General features: G+C 32.7%; 1 protein-coding gene across 1 annotated transcript in view; it reads left to right on the forward strand.

Moving 5' to 3' along the window:
• The window catches only part of LOC125068055 (calmodulin-binding transcription activator 2), a 127269-nt gene extending 101637 nt beyond the window's left edge, over positions 1-25632 (forward strand). The window contains exons 4-21 of the mRNA XM_047677041.1: positions 1973-2044; positions 13035-13179; positions 14214-14260; positions 14334-15368; positions 15467-15710; positions 16119-16342; positions 16468-16737; positions 17180-17370; positions 17804-17941; positions 18359-18453; positions 20342-20409; positions 20627-20769; positions 21057-21217; positions 21398-21534; positions 21617-21711; positions 22686-22760; positions 24703-24807; positions 25076-25632. Of these exons, the coding sequence (XP_047532997.1) occupies positions 1973-2044; positions 13035-13179; positions 14214-14260; positions 14334-15368; positions 15467-15710; positions 16119-16342; positions 16468-16737; positions 17180-17370; positions 17804-17941; positions 18359-18453; positions 20342-20409; positions 20627-20769; positions 21057-21217; positions 21398-21534; positions 21617-21711; positions 22686-22760; positions 24703-24807; positions 25076-25154 (3324 nt within the window). The 3' untranslated portion in view covers positions 25155-25632. The remainder of the gene's footprint in view (positions 1-1972; positions 2045-13034; positions 13180-14213; positions 14261-14333; positions 15369-15466; positions 15711-16118; positions 16343-16467; positions 16738-17179; positions 17371-17803; positions 17942-18358; positions 18454-20341; positions 20410-20626; positions 20770-21056; positions 21218-21397; positions 21535-21616; positions 21712-22685; positions 22761-24702; positions 24808-25075) is intronic.
• Positions 25633-25992: the final 360 nt, after the last annotated feature.

Here is a 25992-nt window from a genome sequence, read left to right on the forward strand (position 1 = left end):
GAAAAATCCACTTCAGAACCGGTTATTGGGTGGAATGGTGCCACAAAATACGATTCGGCAGTTGAAACGATTTAGGCCCGTCCATTTGCCAGGTTTATAGGTTATCTATTCGATTGGACTGGACCCCAAATGAGCGGATTGTGGGTGAATCGTTTCATTAGATTGATGATTCGGTTTTTGCTAAAACTAGCTGAATTTTTACGTCATTTTCTTTGAAGGGATTATTTTTATTCGAGTGTAACGTCGAAGATTATTTTAAACTGTTCGAGGGTTTTGGTAGATGTTTGTCATTCGATAAATGAGAATATTTTTTTATTTTTCTTCAAATATATATATATATATATTGTATAATGCTGTAAAATTCAGAAGAATGTCGCTGAATATGTAATTATATAATAAATATGTACTTCTAAAGTTGATGCTAATGAAAAACGTAATTTAATAAAAACAGTAGAAATAGAACCATTAAACCTCCTATAAAATGCAATATTTTTTCTTACGATCCAATACCGATATTATTTCGTCATCGAAATCCAATAATTAAAAGCTTTTGTAGGATAAATTGGCTATAATCAGTGGTAGTGCTCAATTTTGTTCACCCTCAAGTTTAAATGGTAATTAATTTAGCAAAATTAGTTTTCGAGTTATTTATTAACGCATTATATACCAATAACAGAGTGCAAAGAGCGTAATTTACAGTTTGTCGAGGGCTATTACAACGTGCACTTCAGCTGAGGGCTTCATTGTTGAAATTATTGTTTTACTTGTTACTGGTTTGTTAAATAGTGATCGTTATGACGTTTAAAGTATTAAATACAGGTTTTAAATGTTGTAGATGTTCATATACTTTTGTTTGATAAGTAATCAATGTTTTTCTTTTTCACTATTAACAACCAATCACATGAATCATGTAAATAAAGAGTTAAATACAAGCATCAAATAAGATTAGCCTTTGCATATTGACTGGAAGATGCTTTAATGATATAATTGGCTTCTACATAATTTATTTAAGTAAATAAATTAAATTGTATATAAAAAGGAACATTGCCTAATGGTCAAAAATGATAGTGTAGGTAGGCTCACAATTTGTATACGAATTTAAAAAAGTTCTCCGAAGAAATTTGAATGCTTAAATTCCTTTTAAAATTTTTAAAAATATTTCAATCATTCGAAGCATCGTTCGAATTTTGAACATCGTGATTTTTTTTTATTCTCACAATCACTTTGCGTGGCTAGTCCGTCCTGAGCGATGTTCAGAATAAAAATTTGAAAGTATAATATTTGTGGTCAAAGTTCCCTCTTGCATAGCCAAACTAATACGTGGTCGGATCGCGTACGTTGAATAATATATTCAGTTGTGGCCGTTGAGAGCTTTGTATGGTTCAAGGTAGGATTTTTTACAATTATTAGTATTTGTTAGAAAATAGTTTATCTATTTGTCGTTGTTAGGGTATGAAGAAAGAATCCCCTGGGACATCACACAACAATGATCTTACTAGTATACTAGTGGTAAAGCTTTGTGAAAAATCTGGATACCAGACTAATTCTTTCTACCGTACTACATTGCTTTGTATTGCCTTGTTACGGCTTAAAGGATAACTAACCAGTATTGTTACAGGTATAAGGAACAACGTCTAAGATCCCATAGTTAGCATTGAAAGTTATATTAGTAAGATTATATATCTTGTAGATATGAAAAACAGAGGGTCGTATTTATTTTTGCGTTGCTTGTGTCCTTTCCTGACATATCCTATACAATATTATATTTTTTATACTTGGTGTTTTAATTTAACAAGACCAAGTGTAAAGTGTGCCCAAAAACAGTAGATCTCTTTATGTAGATAAATAATGAAACAAAAAAAATACGTGCCCAAAAATTTAAGTCTTCGTATTGTAATCAACAAACCTCTATATGTGTGTATTCTCTATACTTATTTATGTGTGTCTGAAACTTTTTTTATTTTATTTACAGTGCATCTACGGGTGTTACGTCCATTCAGCCATCCTGCCGACATTCCATCGAAGATGTTACTGGCTCTTACAGGTAAGCTGTTTATTAAAATTTTATATTAAATATATTTGAATACATTTGAAGTCAAATAATATGTATTATAAAATATTATCATATTCAAGGTCATGTAAAAAATGGTCAATCAAAATCAGTACAGCAAAGTTCATTGAAAGATTTCTCTTTTTTCATAAATCGATATTTTTGTACACGTTCTATTTTTAATAACGATGAGGTTTTTGTGCGTGATTATTGTTGTTATGGTAGGTTAGGTTAGGTTAGGTTAGAGAAAATGTTTTAGCGCAGTAATCGAAAACGATCAATACAGTCATAATACAATTGTAGTTGGAAATCTGAAAAATATGTTCTATGAATTTGCACATTATTACGCCCTTTATTGCCAAATGTTTTTCCGTCAAAAGGAAACCACGTAAACGGGTACAAAAAAAAAAAAATATATCAGAGGCAAAGGTACTTAACTGTTTTGTCTCTGCCTCATTATATATAGATAAATAATATCCACGGCGTTCACTCACTCATTCATTCTCCTTATGGTGTAAGGTAGTCGATGTAATGGCACGAGTGACAACTTAAGCCTCATGGTTGACAGCTCATTGCTAATGCATGTTACGCCTCCACTCTCGGCATTCCGAATGTCCTGTATAGATAATTATACCTCAACTTGTAGCTTACGTTGTTACCAAACTGACGTCTATATAGAGTAAAAGTTTTATGTTTATTGACATCGTTAGATATAATATATTTTATTGCACACACATATAAGACGCATAGAAGCATTTGTCATAATAAACACGCTCCTACAATAAGTCAGTTATATGGTTTAATAGCGATTCGTTCAGACAAAATCAAGGTTGGAGATTTGACACGAAAGGAATAGGTGCGTTTAAATTATTTTAAAGTGCTCATAAATGTTAGGAATTTATTAATGAATAATATATATCGAGCTGAGGCGTCCTAATGGTCAGAACTCATGCATTTTAACCGAAGTTTGCGGGTTCGAACCCAGGTAAGCAGCTCTGAAAGTTAAAATTACTGTAAATATTTACCAACAATATAAAAAAATTACCAAAATGTTGAAAACCAAACGAGCGATACGAAATAGGATTCAACAAGCAACGATACATTTTAATTATTAAAGGTTACGTCACAAAAAGACTGCCTCAAACTCAGATTATGTTTACAACCCTATATCCTATACATTGCGTTCTCGGGTTTCAACGCTGATATTCAGTGACCGCCATACAAGAATTACAAGAACTAACGCCTGTTATGACAACTTATGAATATGCAACGTATTAACAATCCATTGCTAATTTATTCTAGATTTTAAAATATCTGTGAAAATGGCATTCGTCCAAAAGATTTTTCAAACACATAAAATACTCTTTTTTCGTTTTAAACATCAAAGAAAAATCTCAGTGACATGGCGAGTTGTGTCCAAATTGGCGGAATAACTCCGACTTGTAAAGGAACGTCGAAGGCTTAATTTGATTTCGATGCTTTCGATCCTAGCTCTGAATTTGAGATTTTTAAGCGTTTATACATTGGCGTCGTGGCGTTTTTGCAAAAATAGAAAATGACATATATATATATATATATATATAGTTTACACATATATATCATTATATAAACATGTACCAAAAGAACCAGCGCGTTTTGAAGAAGGTTTTAGTAAATTTAAATATAGACGATGGTTGAGCATTAGCAGCCCGTAGATGTCCTCCTCCTCCTCCTCCGCCTCCTCTCCCTTTGAGAAGATGGTTTGGAGCATATTCCACCACGCTGCTCCAATGCGGGTTGGCGGAATACACATGTGGCAGAATTTCGTTGAAATTAGACACATGCAGGTTTCCTCACGATGTTTTCCTTCACCGCCGAGCACGAGATGAATTATAAACACAAATTAAGCACATGAAAATTCAGTGGTGCCTGCCTGGGTTTGAACCCGAAATCATCGGTTAAGATGCACGCGTTCTAACCGTTGAAATGGTTTTAAATGGTTGAGCGAATTTCATATTTTAGTACATAGTAAAACAGATGCTCTAGTTATTATGTAAAGGCAAGTGAGCAAATCAGAAGAAAAATAAGTAAATGAAACTAACTATTAAATTAAACCAGAAAGTATAAAAACGAGCCTTATAGCAGTAGCATAATATGATATGTAACATTTTACATCTCACCTAATGTTAATAAGCGTCATTAACATTTCCCACTGAAAACGAGTTGATACCTTCTGGCCAATTCTAGCACCGCGCGCGTTCATTGGTCTTATTGGCTTCCTGTTACATATTTCCGTCCCTTTTCACTAAATGATTGCCAAACGTTACAGAAGACTGGCGAGGAAAGATGTTACACATCAAAAATAATATTAATAGAAAAAATAAATTTCAAAACGGTCGTGCTTGCTATAAAAGATATTCGAAATAATCTCATTTTACCTAGGATAGAATCATCATATATGTTCTAAGATAAAATGAGTTTCATGAAAAAAAAAAAAAAAATATTAAAAAGTTTACGTAAATCAAAGAGAAGATAAGACATTCTTTTTTTAAATATAATAATATACCGTAAGTAATATTATGTGACTATAAATTTAATCATGTAACTCTGTTCCACGTGATACATATACAGCATATAGTTAAGATGTGTCTGTTCTAAAGGTCGATCTCTAATAGGATTTAGTAATAATGTCACACATAACGTAGTTTACTGGAATAATCCAGTTTCAATACCGGTTGTAACTGGAATCCGGTAATACTGAATAAGCCTTTCGGTAACATCGGAAGTGACCGCTAATACCGTATACTGGTATGATTTATCAAATATGAGGAATATTATCGGATATGATAGTCACGGGGCTAGATTCATACATTTTAAATGCGACTGTGCCGTCTAGAACTAAATAAGATTAAAAGTGGTATCAAGTTGAAACGAAAAAATGTTAGAAAACTTTTTGTTTGATCGAATCTCTGACATGTATTTGTTTAAGAAACATACTAATAATTGAATTGTAGGGTATAATTTAACGTATTCTTGAATAAAATCTTGAATGAGTATTCATTTAACTGCTTAAATTAGTTCTACAAGTATGAACATTGATGTATAAATATGAAGTCCGTGTTTCTCCGTTTTATTCTTCAAAATCGTCCAAGTGATTTTGTTAAAGCTTTCACAAATACAAAGAGCAATAACTGATGACATGAATTTTATAGATATATTGTAAATATTTTGGACAAAATGTCTGAAATATGACGGTGCTTTGTTTGTTAAGAGACACATCAAATTAAATAGATTAATAGTAGGTCTTAAAAATACCTACAAAAAAGTTTGTAATATCATGTGTCTATCTTTTAAGGTACACGCACAATAAAAATTTTTTTTGGATCTATTACTATTAGAAGTTAGCAATAATTAATCGAGGAGCCTTTTTCTCCAATTAATTCTTATATTTCCTCATTCAGATTACTATGTAATATACCTTGATTATTTAATTTTAATTAAAAATGGCTTTCAAAATCGAAGAATACTTTAGAAAATATCAACGTGTCCAAGCAATGAGCAACGAAAAAAAAACTTTATAGGTCGGCTGTTACAGTAAAACGTTAACCGGACATAATGTTTTGATTTAAGTTTAACAATAAAATTAATATTTATATTACTCATTAATAACATGCTTATATAAACTTTATAAAGATAAACATACACACTAAATATTTTCTCGCTAAGAGCACTTCTAGTTTTATTTTTGAATAATAAATCGGACCCGTGTGAAGCGAGTCGTATAAACATAATAATCAATATATAAATAACACTGAAAAAATATTACAAACACAAATTAAGCACATGAAAATTAATAGTGTTTGCTTGGAATTCAACTTCACGTGTATGTGTATATACACGTCTCATAAACACTTTGTTAATATGTATTGACCTTAAAGATATATTGTGTTTTTTTGTTTTGTAATAATATGCAAAGGTGAAAATCATATGCCATATTATGTCCCTTCCAAAAAAAAATCTGATCTGAGGTGGAAAAGTACACTCGCAGATGTAAGTGTTATAACACATGTCACAAGTATTGACACCTGTTACACTGAACACTCGGGTGCAACGATGCAATCAGAAATTCAATTACCCGTCGACATTTTGGCGTGAAACCTAAACCTACCGCGGGTTTAATGGTATTTCCAAATGCCATTTTATAATGGCGGTCAGCGCGTCTTTACTATTAATGTAAATTGTAAATAATCTTATATTGTAATATGAACTTGTTGTGTTGTTGACACAAACACCACAACAAGTTCAGGGAACGAATTAAAAATCTGGAAATTGTATCTGTGTAACGTTGAAGCAATGGTCAAACGCTTTTATTAAAATCAATAAGCAAATTGATCTAATCATCTATAAAAAGTAATCTAACCTGCTTGGTTTTCCATAATTATTATGAATTAATATTAAACAGTATCACATTTTTTTAACTGACAACACAATTTAATTCTATAATGGTAAAGGGTACACTTTGATATTTGATACAAGTAGAAATCTTCTAAAGAGACGATAAAATAATGGTGACAATTGTAATAACATTATGGAGTTCTGACTGACTCTGTCAAATCAATGGATTTATTTAAATCTTACACGGAAGAATATTTGTAAATGAGGCATTTTACTCAATACGTCATTATTCCTATATTAAAAATGCTTCATACTTGGTGTTTGGGTATTATGGAAGCCTATTTGAGTAATGTCACATGTGTTATCATTAAATAGCAAGACGCAGTACAGTTTTGATCCGATTTAAAGCCACAGAGGATATATCATTTTAGTGCCCAATATTGGTAGCGTTTTGACGATTAAGGAATCGTTAAAATTTCTTAGGACACCAATGTTTATGGGTTGTGATGACATCAGGCAAATTATCAAAAAAAAAAATTATACAGAAATTCGAGTATTACTACGCAGCCTAAAATACTCGTTACTAAACTGAACGTATTCACTCTGAAATATATATAAATGGATAACATCATACGGGCATCTAGGAGGTAACTTTGGTAAGCTTGTTAAATTGATAGCTTTATCGATTCGATTCCAAATTTTCCGAACATCTGTGATATATTCTCACTTCTACCGCTGAAATATTGATGACAATCAATCTATCAAACTTTGAGAGTTAAATCAGCGCTTCGGAAGTGGAGAATTTCCTTGTTTTTTTTTTTATTACAAATATATTTCAAAATTAGATTTTTATGAATGCACGTGCTTAATAATTTTTTTTTCTGTCTTGGATGTTCTGGAAAAAGTTTCATTAAGCGTATCTTTTATACTAATTTCTTTATGATATTTTTTTCTATTGTTTTTATATCTGATAATAATAATAATAAAGCCCTTTTTATTCCTTAACATACATAGAAAAGTAAGAAAAATACATAAGAAAACATACATTACATTACTTCTGTTAAGGCCCCTAGTGGGTATAGGCCTCCTCCAACAGTTTCCAGGATTTCCTTGCCTGTGCTTTCTTCATCCAGTCTATTTCAGCAATTTTTTTAATTTCATCTACCCATCTTTCTTTAGGGCGCCCTCTGGCTCTCATGCCACTAGGACCGGACGAGCTTGTGACCAATTTTGTCAACCTTCCGTCAGTCGACCTTACTAGGTGACCAGCCCATTTCCATTTTAGCCGTTTCATATGCTGGAGAGCATCTATCACTTTTGTTTTTTTGCGTATCTCTTCTGATTTCTGTTTATCCTTCAATCTTACATTTAGAATACTCCTTTCCATCGCACGCTGGGTCTTCTGTATTCTTTCCCTTGCATAGTTATTGTATATCCAAGTTTGTGATCCGTATGTCATGCAGGGAAGCAGACAGCCATCCATAATTTTCTTTTTCAGTTTCAAGGGTAGTTTTGATTTCATTATTTCTTTTAAACTCCAGAACTTAGTCCGTGTCTTGTTTATTCTTCTACCAATTTCGTCCTTGTGTCTGGAATTACTGAATGAAATGTTTTTCCCCAAATACATATAGCTGTTTACATATTCTAGACTCTGTGAAATATTGGCTAATATAGGTGTTTGGATTGAGTTGGTCATTACTTTAGTTTTGGATATGTTTAGTTGTAATCCTATACTGTTACTTATTTCACATAGATCTGTTATCATTTCTTCTAATTTCTTAGCTGATTTTGAGAAGAGAATTATATCATCAGCAATTTTATATCTGATACTAATAACTAATGTTATATGTTATGATTTTAATACTTTCGTTTATTATAGGAGTTATTAAATGTGTTTTTATTATTAATGGACAAATATGACAAAAGCTACCTACAAGCATTTGCCTGAATTTACAATTAAATGAATTAAAATTTGTATATTTAATTATTTCAAAGAAAAGTCTATTAGGCAGTATTTGTAAAACATTCGATTTTTATTTTATAAATAGAACAAAATCTTTTTTTAATTTTTTGTCGTCAATATAATCATAATTTGAACTATCTTGTTCTGTGCACTTGACATCGCACGGTGACGACTCAATGAAAATTTCATTAACGACCAATTTAATTATAGTAACCCAATGGTTGTTTTGTGATTAAGATACTTTGTATATACCAGTGTCCTTTGCACAGTTAATATAATATCTATCGAAGTCTGGAAAATATATAAGGCAATATCGATTAAGATCTAAAGCCAAATATATATATTTTTTACTATTGCGAATTATTTTTACTGAATTGATTTAAAAATAATTTACTCAAAGGTTGATAGCTCGGCTATTGGTATATGTAGACTTAATGAGTAAAACTTTTTAACTGTTGTAAAACGTACCATTTTTCACAGATCCGAATGAAGAATATTTAGTAAAAATTATATGCGTTTGCAAAAAATGAGACAACTATATTCCATTCCACGAAATTTTAATGTATTTATGCTTAGTTTTATTAGACTCTGTCCAAGTTATCGTTCGAGATCGAAGAACAAATATTACTTTGAATTGATCGTATTGTTGTTATTAAGATTATGTAACTATATCGTAGTAATTATTTTTGATCAGATAATTTGACAGAACGTTCTAGAACATTATTCAATTTTAAATAGTTGCTCGCTTGATTGTTTCGGTCAACGGTTGATGATACAATAATATTACAATAAATTATGTTGTTGTATCATATTGCTCTCTATTTTATAATGTAATGATTGTTTTTGTTATTAATAAATTGATTATTAAAAAGTATTTTTAAGTCTGATAACAACGAAATGCATGTTTTAGAACTTAGCCTTATAGTATCACTTTTAATCATAAATCTAAATAAATTGCAACTCTAACTTGACAACTGGATGAACGTTAAACAATGAAATCTATAAAGATTGAGGGGTGGCTGCGAAAATATTTCAACAACAACAAAATATTTTTCAAATAAAATAAAAGGAAAATATTACTTGGTGGTAGGGCTTTGTGCAAGTTCGTTTGGATAGGTACCACCCACTCGTCGTATATTCTACCGCCAAACAGCAGTACTCAGTATTGTTGTGTTCCGGTTTAAATGGTCAGTGAGCCTGTGTAACTACAGGCACAAAGGACATAACATCTTAGTTCCCAAGGTTGGTGGCGCATTGGTGATGTCAGGAATGGTCAATATTTCTTACAACGCCATTGTATATGGGCGGTGGTGACCACTAACCATCAGGTGGCCCATTTGCTCGTACGCCTACCGATATCATAACATTTCAAATCTGAAGGTAATTAATTATATATTTAAAACTCATCACAATGAGTTCATATATGTTATTAACATGTACCTAATACCCACGTACGTATACTAAACAACTACCTCCATAAACTATATAGTTCGTAGATTTTCAAATAAACACAACGAGGATTTTTATACTAATTTATATCTGTTGCGTATTTATTTAACAATAACAATAAATATTGTTAAATATTTATGACATTCAAATAGACTATCTGAATATATATAGTCCGTAGGGAAATCTTTTCGAAACCGGGTCAGTTCGTACGGTAGTTTTTTTTATTTACAAATAATGGAAATTGATTTAGAATGAAAGTTATAATGGTGTATATTATGAGATATATTTTATGTTTGAGTTGAAGGTTTTTGTTTTACGTCCTACCGCGTAATATATCGTTGATGAAAATTTAAAATTATATAGATGTATTGTCCTATATGGTTTTAATTAATTTTAGAAATAAATCTTCTGTAATGAATATTTTAAGTTTTTATACTGATGTTAATAGTAACTGACGATAGCGCAAATCTTAATTCTAAAGATTCATAAAATGCTAAATTAATTATGTTAAATTTATTTTTTGTAATAGCTCTAATAATGATTACTAAAATGAATTTTAGGTTTCTGAATATATTCTTCTAGACAGTTTGAGAAATGGGTCTATACCCCTCATACACTTTGGCACTGTAAAAAATAGTAAACAACCCTCAGACATCGTTGATGCTCCATCGATGTTGGAAACTAAGATGTTATGTCTCTTGTGTCTTTAGTAACACTGGCTTTAACTTCAAACTGGATCACAACAATGTTAAGTAATGCTCTTTGCCTTAGAATATGTACTGAGTCGGTGGGTAGGTGCACAGACGATCTTGAACAAATGCCTACCAATTTGAGCTACCGATACTTGATCAGTTTGAACTTTGAATAGTTTCAAACTTACATCACTTAATATCAGATTGGTCACAATATTATTACAAAAAGCTTACCCAAAAATAATAAACAAATTTAGTCTCTTAATTAATTAACATTTAATTTAAATTTAAACAAAGAAATACACATGCCAGTGTCGTCACGATTTTGTTATTAATTTTATTATAGTCATAATTTTTTAGTTGTAGTTATGGTTTTCTTATAATATATCTTATTTTAGTTAGACTCCATTAAAATATTTTAAATTAAACTATGAATACAATGTTATAAAAAATTAAACAACAAAATTTATACCATCAACTAGGTCAACGTATAGCGGTCACCTTGCAAAACAGTGTCATTTTCGTACTATTTACAACAAATTATCATTTTAGCGGCGAGTTAATGAAAAACCACAATATCTACAATAAAGCACACGTGCCGAGTGGCAACCCTGTCCAGCGGCCATTACATAAATAATTCCGCCATGTTTATTGCCGCCATTTTGAAGACAAATGGATAGTTATTACGGCGCACTCCGTTTTACATTCGGTCTTTCGCGCTAAAAATTAAAATATTGTGTATTACTTATTTTGCGTTGTTTAACTGCGTGAGAGTCGATTTAGGGGTTGTTATGGGGTGTCGGGGCGGGTTTATTCTCAGAATTCCTAGTTTTTTTCTCTCCCCGTTTTTAACCTCGGAGTTTATGAGCCCGTACTTTGCTCGTTATATGCGTTCCGTTTCGTTATGAATGGTGCTTGCATTAAATCTCTTCACATCACTAAACATCGGAGCGGGAACGCTTTAATATTTTTTTATACGCGTATATCGTTTATTTTGTTTGTTGTTTTTCGTTTCTTAAAAGATATTGCGTGCGGGATTTTATTTATGAATACATTGTATCGTCATCTTTGTTTTTTTTTTGACTGAATATGTTTCGAATTATTGCACACATTGGATATTAAATCCGACGTAATGGATGGAGGACCACTAACAGGAGACAATTATATAGTTATTGTAGTTTTCCTAACATAATTTCAATAAACACTTTAAGAATAATTTAATAAACGTCAATCAAAAAATTTTTATTATTTTATAATCAGATAAAAAGAAAAATCACAGATTTAAAATTTTCCCCTGGACGCTTCGATTTATGTTATAACTATTATGCCAGTCATAGGTCCATAGTTATAGCATTTTTTTTAATTATTAGTACTAAGGTAGAAATAATCACGAAAGTTTATGATTTTTATAAGATTTTATTTATCTTCCAATATTTGTTAGTTTTTTTAGGTCAAATCTAGCATGCTGATTTAGAATCACTTTCCCTAATCCTAAGGAGTCATAATTTAAACATGTTATTTTTATACACACACAACGGTACGAAGTAATGCTACTCAAAATATGTGGCTGTAGAAAATGTTATGATTGGGTGGTACCTATAGAGACAGTCTTGCCCAAAGGCCTAAATAAGCTATGGTAAGCATTATTTGATTGATTTCAGTCAAAGGCATTTCAACGTTCGTCAGCATAGATAGGTACAATATTATTTACATAAAAGATTATTTCTTACGAGTACAAGCTACGAACAAGAAAAATCTTTGATGCCTCCTTGGATTGGGCCCATCGATATTAATAAAGTAACTAACGCATTTAATATTTATTTTGAAACATTGTGTTAAAGTAATAAGATAAAGCTGTTTTTTATACGCAAAAGTCTAGACTGGTAAGCCGCTAACCAATACACTTCCTTTTACAAAGCTTAAAAGTATTGCCTTCAACTAAGTTCACTTATCTATTTTATTACAAGGGGTTGTACCCAAGATACTTATTTTTCTATTTTGTAGGAGTCCTTTTTTTGAGATGAAAATTATCCTTGATATATTTTCATGCTATAGGATAATATGCAAAAGCATTGTTCCATAACAATGGCATAGAGAACATTGTTACCAACGACAAGTTAATTTTAGTCAATTTTCCACATTGAACAGATTTTGGTTTTGATAAAATTGAATTTGTTTTTATTTAATGTTATTAATCAAATCGTCTGAAGAAATAATACATTTGTTCTAATATTAATGCGAAAGGAATTATATCTATCTGTCCTGTCTGTCTGTTACGCTTTTACAGCTAAACCACTGAATCGAATTTGATGATATTTGGTATTAAGCACAAGAATCATACGTTACTCTTTATACTTAAAATCTATAACAGAAAAAAGTATAAGCGAAACAGGGCGAAGCCACATCATTTATTGAAAATGACTTCCATTCATGTTAAGCTATTTTACAGTTTCCTTCGAGATTGACTTGACAGTTTGATGAACTCTTCTAAATATTTCGATTTCAGAACCCTGACATAGTCCTGGTGCACTACCTGAACGTGCCATACCCAGATGATAACAAGCTCGCAACCGTGGCTCCCAGCCTCGCGCTATGGGCTGACAAGAAGGAATGGACTAAGGACGAACTTGTCAGCCAGCTAAAACCAATGTGTGAGTAATTTAATATACGTTGGAGCATTTGAATCTTACTTTTAAGATTATGGGTTCAAATGGAACAAGTACCACTGATGTGTGTTTGTTTTTTCATCGTGCTCGATGGTAAACGAAGATATCGTGATGATACCTGATTTACTCTATACCAATATTTAGGGGGCTGGTAAGGTTATATTATGTAAAAGTATAAATTACCCACGAGGCGGAATATTAACGCCTAATGCAGCGCCAATCACGCAATTAAAGCGTATATTTTCAAACTTTCGGCAAATGATATCACTTTAAATCATATGATGAATCAAGTCAATGTCGAATGTTGTTTATTTTTCTGTAATCCTCTTGTGCTTGGAGTATACGATATAATAATAATAATATAAAAAATATTTTTTTGAAAATGGAACCTTTTTTTAATTTTTATATTAGAATTGTGAATTGTAAGATCTCTGTTGTTTTGTAAGCAATTAACCGATACGATTCATGTCACTTTTTAATGATACCTAGAATATTATAAACTTCATGAACGTGTCAATATCTACGATATAAAGTTTTAGTCCAATCGGAAGAAATAATCGAATCGGAAAGGCTAAAAAAATAACGAACAAACATTTTTTAGTATAGGATTATAAGCATTAAAGTAATACAGAAACATGAGCTGTTATTGCGCTTTAATTACCAGTTGAAGTTTAAATGGATTTTCATAGAAAATTTTCCCCAATGAATTTAACTATTCTTGTCGGAGCGCAAGTTTAATCAAATAGTTGTCTGGTGCCGTTCATAAATGTTAAGTACTGAAAATTAAAACGCAACAAGCAAAGTTCGCCCTTTCATTGAATATTTATGAAGAGCGAGGGTGATAAAATAATTACTCTATTAATACTGATCCTAATTGATGTAGATCATTACGGCTATGAATTTGTTCGAGCTCGATGGTAATTATTTTATTGTTGTTTTAGTATTCAAATTAAGCTTCTAATATTTTGTTTTAAGTATTTTAGGATTGTTGTATGATAAGTTTTATTTTTTCTTTACAGTCTTCAGCGAAGATGAATCTGATCTTAATAGCGATTTGGAAATATCGGTATGTATTACAAAATTTACACCATTGTATATATTAAATATTAGTAAAGAATTTACCAACAATTCAAGTTTAGGGAAAAATGTTTCAGACGGCGGAAACAGTTGAAGCCATTGTTGGTCAACTGATGGAGAAACAACGAGCGGCGAGGGCAGCGGCTTTAGCTCGTCAGCTAGAGTGTGGTTGCCCAGATTCCACCTGTCAAGACTCAAGGACGTGCGCTCATCCATTACGAAGAATGCAAACAGCAAAACCTCCTCCTTCTGATCATCACGTATCGTCTACTACGGGTCCATCACCAAGACCGATGGCACAGCCGCCCAGACAGTACACACGAGATCATAGACCCTCAACACAGTCGTCTCCGTTGTTACTTTCTTTGGGTCAAATACAAGGCGGAGGCGGGTTACTCATATTGAACGGAACGAGTAATAGTTCTCAACAACATTCATCATTAGTATCGCCACTCTCCGTGACATCATTTGTATGTGAAGAACCAAGGGACAGGTACCGACAGCAATACAAACCAACGTTTGTTTTGAAAAGAGAAATTCCAGATAGTCAGCAAACTACGACGTTGAGTGCAACTGAGTCAACATTTGAAATAGAAACTCGAATTGAAGAAAAAGTGGAGGTCGATAATTTTGATAGGAAAATAAAAATGGAGCCAAGAAGTCGAAATCACATAGTAGCTAGCGCACCGACGACGCCGTCTCGGTATCCCGATTTAGTTGAACGCTTAGAAAGTAAAGTGCAAGTTGAAAACTGTGATGATACATTAATTTTGTTAGGTACCGATGGGCATCTAGAAACTTCTAGTGGATTTTTTGATGAGACTCTGGAGTTATCTCATGAAGATATACAGAAAACTTTATCAGCAAACATGCCAACTTGTGAGTTGGATCGAAGTGTTGTTAGATCGTCTGAGACAGCTAATGTAATGGTATCTGGAATAGATACAATGGACTTTATAGAGAGCTGTGAAGCTGTAGCATCACCTACTCACGTGGTAGATGATAATGTGTTCGTGAATCTGGACGCTTTTGATATGCTTGGTGATTTTCCAGAATTAGAAGTACTAGATCCGAGTGCTATATCAACGAACCCTGTGGTGAGTCAATGTTAAGTTTGCATTTTTGGTTTTTATTTTTATTTACATAGGACAACAAATAAAATTCCAAATCTTGGCAGAATTATCTTTCGTTTCAGACTTTATGTGGGAACTCACCGCCAGCTGAAGAGAATAATGATAAGATGCAGACCGACAGTCCAGGTGAAGGAGCTCTAAGCATCACAGATTATTCTCCAGAGTGGGCGTATCCAGAGGGAGGCGTTAAAGTACTAGTAGCAGGACCTTGGACCGACACTTCAGATCAATATACCATACTCTTTGACAATTTTCCGGTTCCCTCGATTTTAGTGCAAAATGGTCTTCTTAGATGCTACTGTCCTGGTAATTATAGTTACTAATATTTTAATATAGATAAGAGTATGTATTTACATGTGTTTATAGTTTCGTGTTTAAAAGTGGTAATTGCATTATTTTAATGTATTCAGAAGGTACAACAAGCTTTTGTTTTCGTGTCATCTTAAAATAAATTTGTTTGTTTTTATATTACGTGCACTATTTGTTATACTGCGTTGTACCACGCGCAATTTCATACAAAAGGTATTTTGTATGCATGAATTAATTTTAGGGTGATGGTACTTAGATTGTACAAAGTTTCGTTTTAATAAAATGAAGATAATGTACAAACAAACCCAGTTACCAAATAAGTAACGGTTTTAGTTTGCACCAGAGCATATTATTCTATTCTGTAAAACCAAAATAAAATATAACAAAACGTCATTCAAATTTCAGCCCACGAAGCTGGTTTAGCTGCGCTACAAGTAGCTCGTGGAGGTCGCGTCGTTTCTGACACTGTTGTGTTCGAGTATAAAGCTGGTCCAGTTCTAGCACCATCGTCACCAGCTTCAGCGCCTTTGCCGTCATTGGATTTTAGACGATTCTCGCTGCTGCAGCGCTTACAACGACTACATGGTCGTTTGCAGTTGAAAACGGAACCAATGGATGATAATAATCAGGTATAAAAAATACAAGACTATAATATGTTTATTGTACTCTTTTAGTGTATTTAATTATTAAAAAAAAGTTTTACTATATTATCTGCAGTTATATTTAATGCTTAAATTTAATGCTTAAATTTCAGATAGAAGACGTTCAACTGTACTCCAACCCAAAATTTGAAGACCGCTTAGTAACATTTTGCCAGGTGCTGAGCAGTCGGTCTTTTGGCAATTCGGAGGGATTTACTACAGATCCCGGTGAAGACAGCTCAACTATTCTGCATTTATCTGCGGCATTAGGCTATACAAAACTTACAACGGCACTTTTGCGATGGAGACAAGATGATAATAGCTTAGCTTTAGAAAAGGAAGTAAATTTGGGCGCAAGGGATTGTGATAATTGTACTCCATTGGTGAGTTTATTTTTATATAGCTTTATTATTACAACACTTACTTTCCTATCATACTATAAAAGTAATATATAGAGTATAAAAGAGCCGAGATCACCCAATAAAAATAGAATAATAGGTCTTTAATGAAGATCTCATGTTCAATTCGGGCAAGTACTACTGATTCATGTTGTAGAGTTTTATTTGATAATTAATTAACGTCATGCTCCGCGGTACAGCGAAAATTTCGTAAAAAACAATGTAATTTCTTAAAAAAAGCTATTCCCTTCGTAAAAAAATAATTATAATTATTACAACTGGACAAATTGATGACTAGTAGTAGGCGACGAAATGACGACAAAAACCTACCAAATATATAAGAAAACATAATAATAAACCTAAAGTACTATCAATTACGGATAAAATATTTCCCAAAACACTGCCAATCAATGAGACTGTTTCTTAGATGGTAGCAAGTGCCGCGGGCCACGTGGAGACGGCTGTGGTGCTGGCTCGCTGGAGCGCCGGCATACGTCGCGAGGCGGGCGCGCGTGCTGCGTCTGCCGCGGCGCGCCGCGCTGGGCACACGCGTCTGGCTGCGATATTAGACCGCATACATCCTCCTACCGGAGACGCAGTGTTCCGGAGACCTCATAGGTAACACTTTTATGAAATTCACTTTATATTAAACATTTGCCGGTTAAAACATGCGGTGTAAAAAAAGTATGATTAGTGTAAGACAATACTAAAATAAAACAAGCTCATGGTTGACTACAGCTCTCTTTTAATAGATTTTTTGAAAATTGAGGCTTATTTTAGTGTGTTTTTATTTGGTAAAACGTCATTAATGTCATTATCAAATGATTAAACAGATTGTGGCACCCCATATTAAAAAAAACCGCTTTATTGCTTGACATTCAAACTCTGTTGTGTTTGATACCTTCTTCTTATTTTAAGTATGCATTATTGTTAAAATTACTTTAAAATTAGTATGATTGTCAATAAAGTTTTATTATGCATATTTGATCCCACGATAAATATAAATGAAAATTACAAGAATTCTAAATCACTTTTATTCTCAATTTTCCAGCTTATCCCAAAAAAGTCGGGCTGGAAGCTTGGAGAGTAATTTGGTTAAGCGGCCATCAATCGACAGTGGCATCAATATGGCCGATGCATTCAGAGCCAGTTCTGCTATAGACAGGAATGACAGCAGTTCTTCTGCTAGGTATGAATATTTTGGTAAATCTATATTTTTCGATTAAGCATTTTTTTAGGTTCTTCAAATATATTTTGTTGTTTTAAGTAAGTTATATAGGGAAAGGGCCCAGCGGGAAAGTTTATCTTAACAGGAGATTGCAGTCTTGAACATAAGCTAACACAACTGAAATTTCTTCTGCTTAATTTGTGCCTAATAAAACTTATCTCATGCTCGGGTGATGGAAATCATTTTGAGGGTCCAGTGCATCAGGTGCAAATCTGCGTAAAAATATGTGCCTTCGCCAACTCCAATTAGAGTAGCGTATTGGAATAAGTGTATCAAATCAAAACAAATCCTTCACAAAGAATTTTCTGAGCCTAGTCGTCGAAAATTACCGAGCTGTTAGTTGCTTTAATTATTGTAAATAAGGTATTTTTTTCTTAGATGGGAAAGAAGCATGTCATTACCTTTAGACTCTGATAATTCTGAAGATAGTCTAGGTGATTCTAAAATTGGACGACGGATGGATCTCGCCCTCTGTAAGTTTAAATCCTTCTTTTTATTCACATTTTAGAAAGTTCAGTTTTCATTTGCAAACGATTATTTATTTTCATCGGCACGGCGCCTAATTTTTGGAAAAGTCGAAATTCTTTATCCCAATTTTAGTTTCGCGTTCATATTTTGAGGCTACGACGTTGTCAGCGGTTATCAATTCGAAAAACTTGTTTCATAAAACATGTCGTTCAAAATATTGGCTTACTTGTGATGTTTCCAACTAAGTGGCAACGATTATCAAAATTATAATAAGTTAACAGTCAAAAATCGCCACTTTTATTTTATTTAACAAGTACGTAGATAGAATATAATAGAACTAAAAATTATCTTATTCAATATTAATTTGCAAAGCCTATAAAAACAAAAAATATAATATTATGTGTGGGGTGTGATGTATTTAAAATGCGTATTCGCAAAAACGCTGGCGTTATCGCGATACCTTGAGGGCAGCGCTGACTTGTCCGTCCGTCCAGGCGAGACGGCGGCGCGGCGCGCGAGCCCGCTCATAGACGTGGAGGCGCTGTCGCCGGCCTCGCCCGCGCCGCACACGCCCGCAGGTCAGTTCGCTGCACGCGCGAAACGGTATAGACACTCGAGCTCGTGTTCAAAACGAACGGACTAAATTGACACATCCAGAATCTCCAAATTTAAACAACAAAAGATCGAAAACGATTCAACTGAAATCATGATGTTGACGATTATATTATCTACACGGATGCTATCAAAAATGTATCAAAGAGTGTTTATAAGACAACATTCATTGGAGATGAGATGGCACTTAATTGAGATGATAAGAGAATCGAAAAAGTTTTTGTGTTGCAAAATGCCAGGTACATTAAGAAAATGTGATACTGTAATTGGCCCGATATGAAATAATTTACTGGCATAAACGAAAACGATGCGTAACGTTATAAGTAATCATCTATAAAAGAAAAATTGGCTGATATAACAATAACTCAATCAGTGATACTGTTCTATACCATTTCAAGTCGCAGCCAAACCTCCGCTCGACTTGTTTATCGATGTTGTAAATGTTGTAGTTGCATGGCCGTTCCGGCCTCCTCTTCTGAAACGTCGTCTGTCTTTTCTCTGTCGCCAGTGTAGTTCTACGTCATCGCTATCGGTAGACCACTTGTAGATTCTTCTGTATCTATATCCTATCGAGCGGAGATGCCCCGGTGTTGTTAGTAGTTACCTATTGAAGTTGAACCGAATAATGTTGCTGTTTGATGTTATGTCTGCGATTTGTCATATAGCAATGTACAGGATAAAGTCCTATTAACAGATTAAATCATCAACGTTTTCGGTTTGCCTTCACTCGATGTTGTCCTTCGGTGTCGCTTTCAATGGTTCGTATTGGTCTATCCACTATCACTGTACTTTCAGACACAACAGTATAAAGTGGTTTCTTATCTTCAATAACATCTACACACTCAATGAAAAAAGATTTAAGAAGACGACAAAATATATATTTTTTTTTACTATATTCACGAAAAACAATAAAACACTGCATGATGGCTCAACTGCTTGCATGGATCGATAAATTTATGTAAACGCTTTTTATGTGTAGTTAAAAACATTTGCAATTCAAATCGAAGGTAAGTATGCTTACACGAAGGTTTTGTAATATGGCACCAAATTTTATCGTAAAATGTATGTATCTGTATGTTCATCTATTGATGTTTAATTTAATGGCTTAAATATTAAATGTAACTGTGACGATAATTAAAATCTTCTATTATATTATAATATTTGAAATTTTTAATTAAAACTTTAATAAACTGTCGGAAATCAACTTTTTAATGAATTAAAAATTTTTTTGGAATTCGTAAATTTACATTTCCGAGATTCCACTATACCAAATTATTTCAGGGGAGCAGGATGACAGAGTGTTCACATTGGCAGAACAGATCATTGCCGCTATGCCGGAGCGAATAAAGGTAAACATAATATCAATTGATAAATTAAATGCAGCAAAATATTAAGTGATTACTTCGAGATATACACAAAATAATAATTATAAAGATATTCACAATTAAACTATCAAAGTACAGTGTGATGAAAAGTAAAATAGGCAATTCAATTTTGAATTACAAGCAGTTCCCGCCAGGAAGGTCGAAAATTAAATTATGGCATTATTTTCTTTTTTAAATATAGAACGAGTCTTCTTCCCTGTTAAACGGCTGCGATCTAGACAGCGGGGCAGGGGGCAGTGAAGACACACTGATGGTGCCTCTCCTTGATGATACCACCACGTTTAGTACCGAGTTCAGCTTTGAGTTCTGTGACAATACTTATAGGTATATATAAACTGATATAAAATCGTCATTGCTTCTGTCGGTAGGCACACTCAAACGGGCCACCTGATGGTAAGTGGTTATCACTGCCCAAAGATATTGTAAGAAATATTAACCATCCGATACAACGTCAAAGCGTCGCCAACCTCGGGAACTAGAAAATCATGTCCCTTGTTCCCGTAGTTACACTGAATCACTTATACTTTACATGAAGGCCTATAATATTCTTAGTGATTTAAACTTCCACAACTTTCTACTCGGAACTTAAACGTTTTTCAAATTTCGTCCAGATACTGCGGTGGTTCAACCCCATGTTCGTCTGGGTCAGTATCGCCAGGATCAGCGCTGTCGCCTCCACCTGCATCACCGCGCAATTCACTACCCACGACATCGGCAACTCTACAGGAATTTTTGAACACTACTACACATTTTTCAAGCCTTACTCTTAATGGTTAGTTGTTTCGTTTATTTGTCGTATTTTATACAAAAAATATCTACTGTTCTATTATTTTCTTTAATACATATTTAACTTTATTGCAAACAAGTTTTTGATTTTTACTTTTTAATATGCATATAAAAGAAAGTACGTCTGTCTGTCTGCCATAATTCTAAAAATTAAAATTACTTACAGATCGTGAGCAGCGAGAGTTATATTCTGCTGCTATAACTATCCAGAAAGCTTACCGTCAATATCGCGGACGACAGCTGCAGCGACGCGCCGCCGCTGCGGCCATCACAATCCAGAATTGCTATCGGCGGTACAAGCAGGTCTATATCTAAGTTTATCTTCTTATTTTGAAGACACTTAACAGTATTAGGTGACGTAACTATTATATTGGGTCTCTTCCAGTTCGCGTATTTGAAGCAAATGCACGCGGCGGCGACAGTTATTCAGCGCGGATACCGCTCACACCGGGAGCGACGCCTCGTTGCCAATCCCGTCAAGTGAGCATTGAGATTGATCATTTTTTTAAATTTATCTTAAGGCAAAATATTTAATTATTAATTAAAATATCGTTGCTGGATAAAGAAACGTTCTTCTTCGAAAAAAACGATTCGTAAATCTCACACAATTCAACATGGTTACGAAGTACAAATTTTCATTATTCATTGCTGGTAAGACGTACCTTTCCTTCTGGATAGGCACCACGCATTCATAATTTATTTACCGCTACAGAGCACTACTAAGAATGCTCGTGTTCCGGTTTAAAGACTGCGTGTCCCAGTGTAAGTACAGTCATAGGGAATATAATTTCGTAATTTCCAAGATTGGTGATGCATTGGCGATGTAAGTGATGGTTAATATTTCCTACTGCGGTAATGTCAAGGGTCAACAACTTACAATCTGGTGGCCCATTTGTCAGGCCTAACCTATTATAAATAAATAAGGCAATATTTACATATTTTTACTGATTTTAGAGCGTTATGCATCTCCGTGTAGACTTTGCCAGTGTAACTACAGGCACAAGGGATATAACATGCCATGTCTTTGGGCAGTGATGACCAAAATTAAATGGTCAATGTGCTTAATGCTAGTTAAGTTATATTTGCTAATATATTGCATTTGCTGCATTTGGCCGTCCGCCTATTTACGCCATAAAAACCAATGAATATTAAGAAAAGAGTTTAGTCTTTTCATGAGAAAGTTGAAAAATAGTAACTACTGAGTTCCGTGCCGGTTCTTCTCGGTAGAATCTACATTCCGAGCCGATGGTAGCTTTACTTTCAATATTTTGTTAAATGTGCTCCTAAAAGCCTACTTGAATAAAGTATATTTTGATTTGATTTGACATGAGCCAAAGATTAAGTAGATGGTAAATAGCTTTGATATGTTTACTAAATATTTTGCAAATAAGGAAATTTAAAAGTTAAATAAGGTTTTGATGAATAAGCTAAACGAACAAATATATAATTCACAGGCGAACATATTCCCAAAGACGACAAAATCAGGCAGCGAGAAAAATTCAACAATTCATGAGGCAGTCCAAGATCAAGTACGTATTACGATAATTTTTCTATAAACATTTAATTTATAATAATGTTTACTGAGGTACCTGAATATTTAGATAGTAAGAAAGTGTGTCAGCATGAAGTGGGTTATAAATTTTGACGATAGTCAATTATTAGCAAATGGGTTGGAATTTAAAAGGAGCGTTCTTGTAATACGTTCTATTTAATTGGTTTCTATTTTAAAATTTTTGGCGCAATAGTTTATCATTACAATGAAGTATATTAAAGTGGCGCTCACGTGTTGTAATGGCTAACTTAACATCAAGTGAAACTAGTTATGAATATACAGATTATTTTTGTGGTAAAACGACTTAATGTATGGAAATGTAACTTTCAGTAAAATTTATATACGAAACTTCATTTCTTGTGCTTGTTAAATTAAGAAATCAGTAGGTAAGTAAGCAACAAATAATTTGGGAATATTCTGATTATAATTTTTTTATAACTATCGTATAGTTTTTGTTTTATTAATTGAAGTATTTGATTAATTGTTTTGTTTATTAATCTTTATTTTGTCGAAAATTATTTGCAATTTTTATAACAAAACTAAATAAAATTTCCCAGTCGAATAATTTGATTCCACTATTTCAGAATTTTTTATCTGTTAATATCTATCATTATTTCATATCCAGTCCTAGTGTATTAATTATAATTTAAAGTAATATTAACTATGTCGAATTAGTTTGAATGATTTAAATTAATACTAATATCGTAACTTCGTAACCGATAAGAATCATAAAAATATTTTCAATAGGAATTAATTAAATCAATAAATAAATAAATAAATAAATAAATAAATATTCATTTTTAATGCCTTTATGGTTTCTACTATGTTCCTTAAATTTGTATTTTTATATGCCTTCATAAACAAATCGACTTTATTGTAAAATTGTTAACATAATTTTGTAATATAATTTTCTTAGTAGTTTCTTAACTCGTATTACTTTTTAAGCGTTTATTTTGAATTCTTTGAAATATTTATATCTGCTTCCTTATGTTTTATGTACTTTGACAGCGAATGTAAAGTTCATATTCTATCAAAAATTTTTTTCAACTTAAAATATTTTACATTGGAAAATCCTTTCCTTTACAGCTTAGCAAACGATTTTTCTCATTTTAAGACATAAAATTTAGTCAACAATATATATCAGTATTTAGTCTAAGACATTTACCATATCTTGGGACGTTTTCTTCAATACCGAATAATATAGCAATAATTTTAAGATCTTCAGAATTGTAACCGGTATGCATAAGAACGTTTTTATTAAATAAAAATGCAATGTTTGATTGTATGTATCTCAGTATTTTGTCAATCAAATATTTTAAACAGTTGAAGCGTTGAAGCGCGAATTAAATTACTATAAATAACATTGGTCATAACTTTCCCGATTTTTTCATGCAACTAGTACTTGGGAGGAATTTACGACGAACGTAAGTTTTTAAAATTTATTTGTAGTTGTCTTCGTATCAGGAACAAAACACGTTTTATATTAGGTTCGGGTAACATTTACAACAATTACATTATTTGTTCGATATTTTTTTGTATTATGTAGCTGGGACGTGCTAATGATAAGAATTCTTTCCCCATAACAAACTTTCGCGAGAGAAAAGTCACGTTTTACGTTTGATATGTGGTTCTGCACGTACACATCTAATAGGGGATAATATGTTAAACCCTTTGGAAGTATTTTCTGCCACGCGCTACTTACAACGTATTACTAAAGTTATGATTCTTATATGTTGTTTCCTATTTGACATCATAAGTATCTGATTTTCTGGTATTGTTAACTAATATTTTTGAGGAATCAAAAGTTAAATTAATATTTGACTATTTATCAATTCTGTTAATATTATACTACTGAATATTAATGGTATGTTATATCAAAAAGAATGATTGCAATAACAACAATTAATTTTGATTGACAGGTTGCAGAGCGAGCGAGCCGCAAACGCGAAGGTGGCCCGGCTATCCCAGGATGTCCACCAAAACTTGTCGCAGCCCACCACCAGTACAGCACCCACGCCTAATAGGTAAAAGTCGAAACTGTGATTTAATCTGATTAGCTGTTTTGCTATATCTCCTCACGGGAATACTATAGAGATTGATAGATATGTAAGTCGTAGGACGTACGATAGTAACAGTAATTAAAAGACTAAATTATTCAAATTATAATTGGTTACTTTTATCGATAAATTTTAACTCTTAATTTTTTCCATAATCGTAAAAAAATGTATCAGATAAGTTAGTAAGTTTTCGTATCGAGCTTAAAAACGAATTAAATAATAATGTTCGTTACAGGATCATTGACTACTTAGCACCTGAATCACCGATGGACGCAGATGATGACCTTCTGATCGAGCTTCTGTTTAAAATGTGACCTGACCCAGAGCTGCAGTTTATTCTTACTAAAATGCTTTCAAATACCTTGTTTTGGGTAAAATTATTTCTCGAATGTTTGAAAAATTAAAAGATAGCATGCATCAAAATTTTTCAAATATAAAAATTTTAAATAGATTATTTATAAGTACAACAACTGCCGGAGTCAGGAGCGAATTTCATTTTACGGGCTTTACGTCAATTTTGCAATTCAAATCCTACACCTACTTCTGTTATAAGAATGAAGAACCATCGGTTTTATGATAAATCTTTAAAAGACACACTACTGCCTTCATTTAGTCATTTTAAATCATCACCATCTAATATAAACTACTTATTTTCCTCAAACAGGTTTTAAAGAAGTTGTGACGTAACTCAGGCCTTGAATTTAAAAATTCCAATATTTTTGTCAGTATCTTCATCGTATTCTCCGTAGGGTCTTTTAACCATTATACTAATTTTATTTTTAAGTAACATGTATTCTGTCCTTGCATGATTGATTTTAATGTCTTATTTTCATTCGGTTTTAACAAAATCTTGTTCATATATTTGGCCTTGATTTCATATTTGCGTTTAACTCTTCAGGTCATAGACAGGGTTATATTTAGTATAAATTTTATCGTATTTGTATTATATTTTCATAACGTATTTTTGAGAAATTTGTTTAGGGCGTTTATTGGAATCATATTTTTGAAAACTCTAAATTGAATGTAATGTAATTTTCTTAGATCATCTGTAATATTGGCAGCATTTAACTAAAACTGGAATTCATTGACGACACTAATTTAATCAAAATTTTGTGCATTTACGATAAAATTGGACAAATCAGTTGTTTCTTC

Source organism: Vanessa atalanta, chromosome 13 (genome assembly GCF_905147765.1).
Source record: "Vanessa atalanta chromosome 13, ilVanAtal1.2, whole genome shotgun sequence".
In the NCBI taxonomy this organism is placed as follows: domain Eukaryota; kingdom Metazoa; phylum Arthropoda; class Insecta; order Lepidoptera; family Nymphalidae; genus Vanessa; species Vanessa atalanta.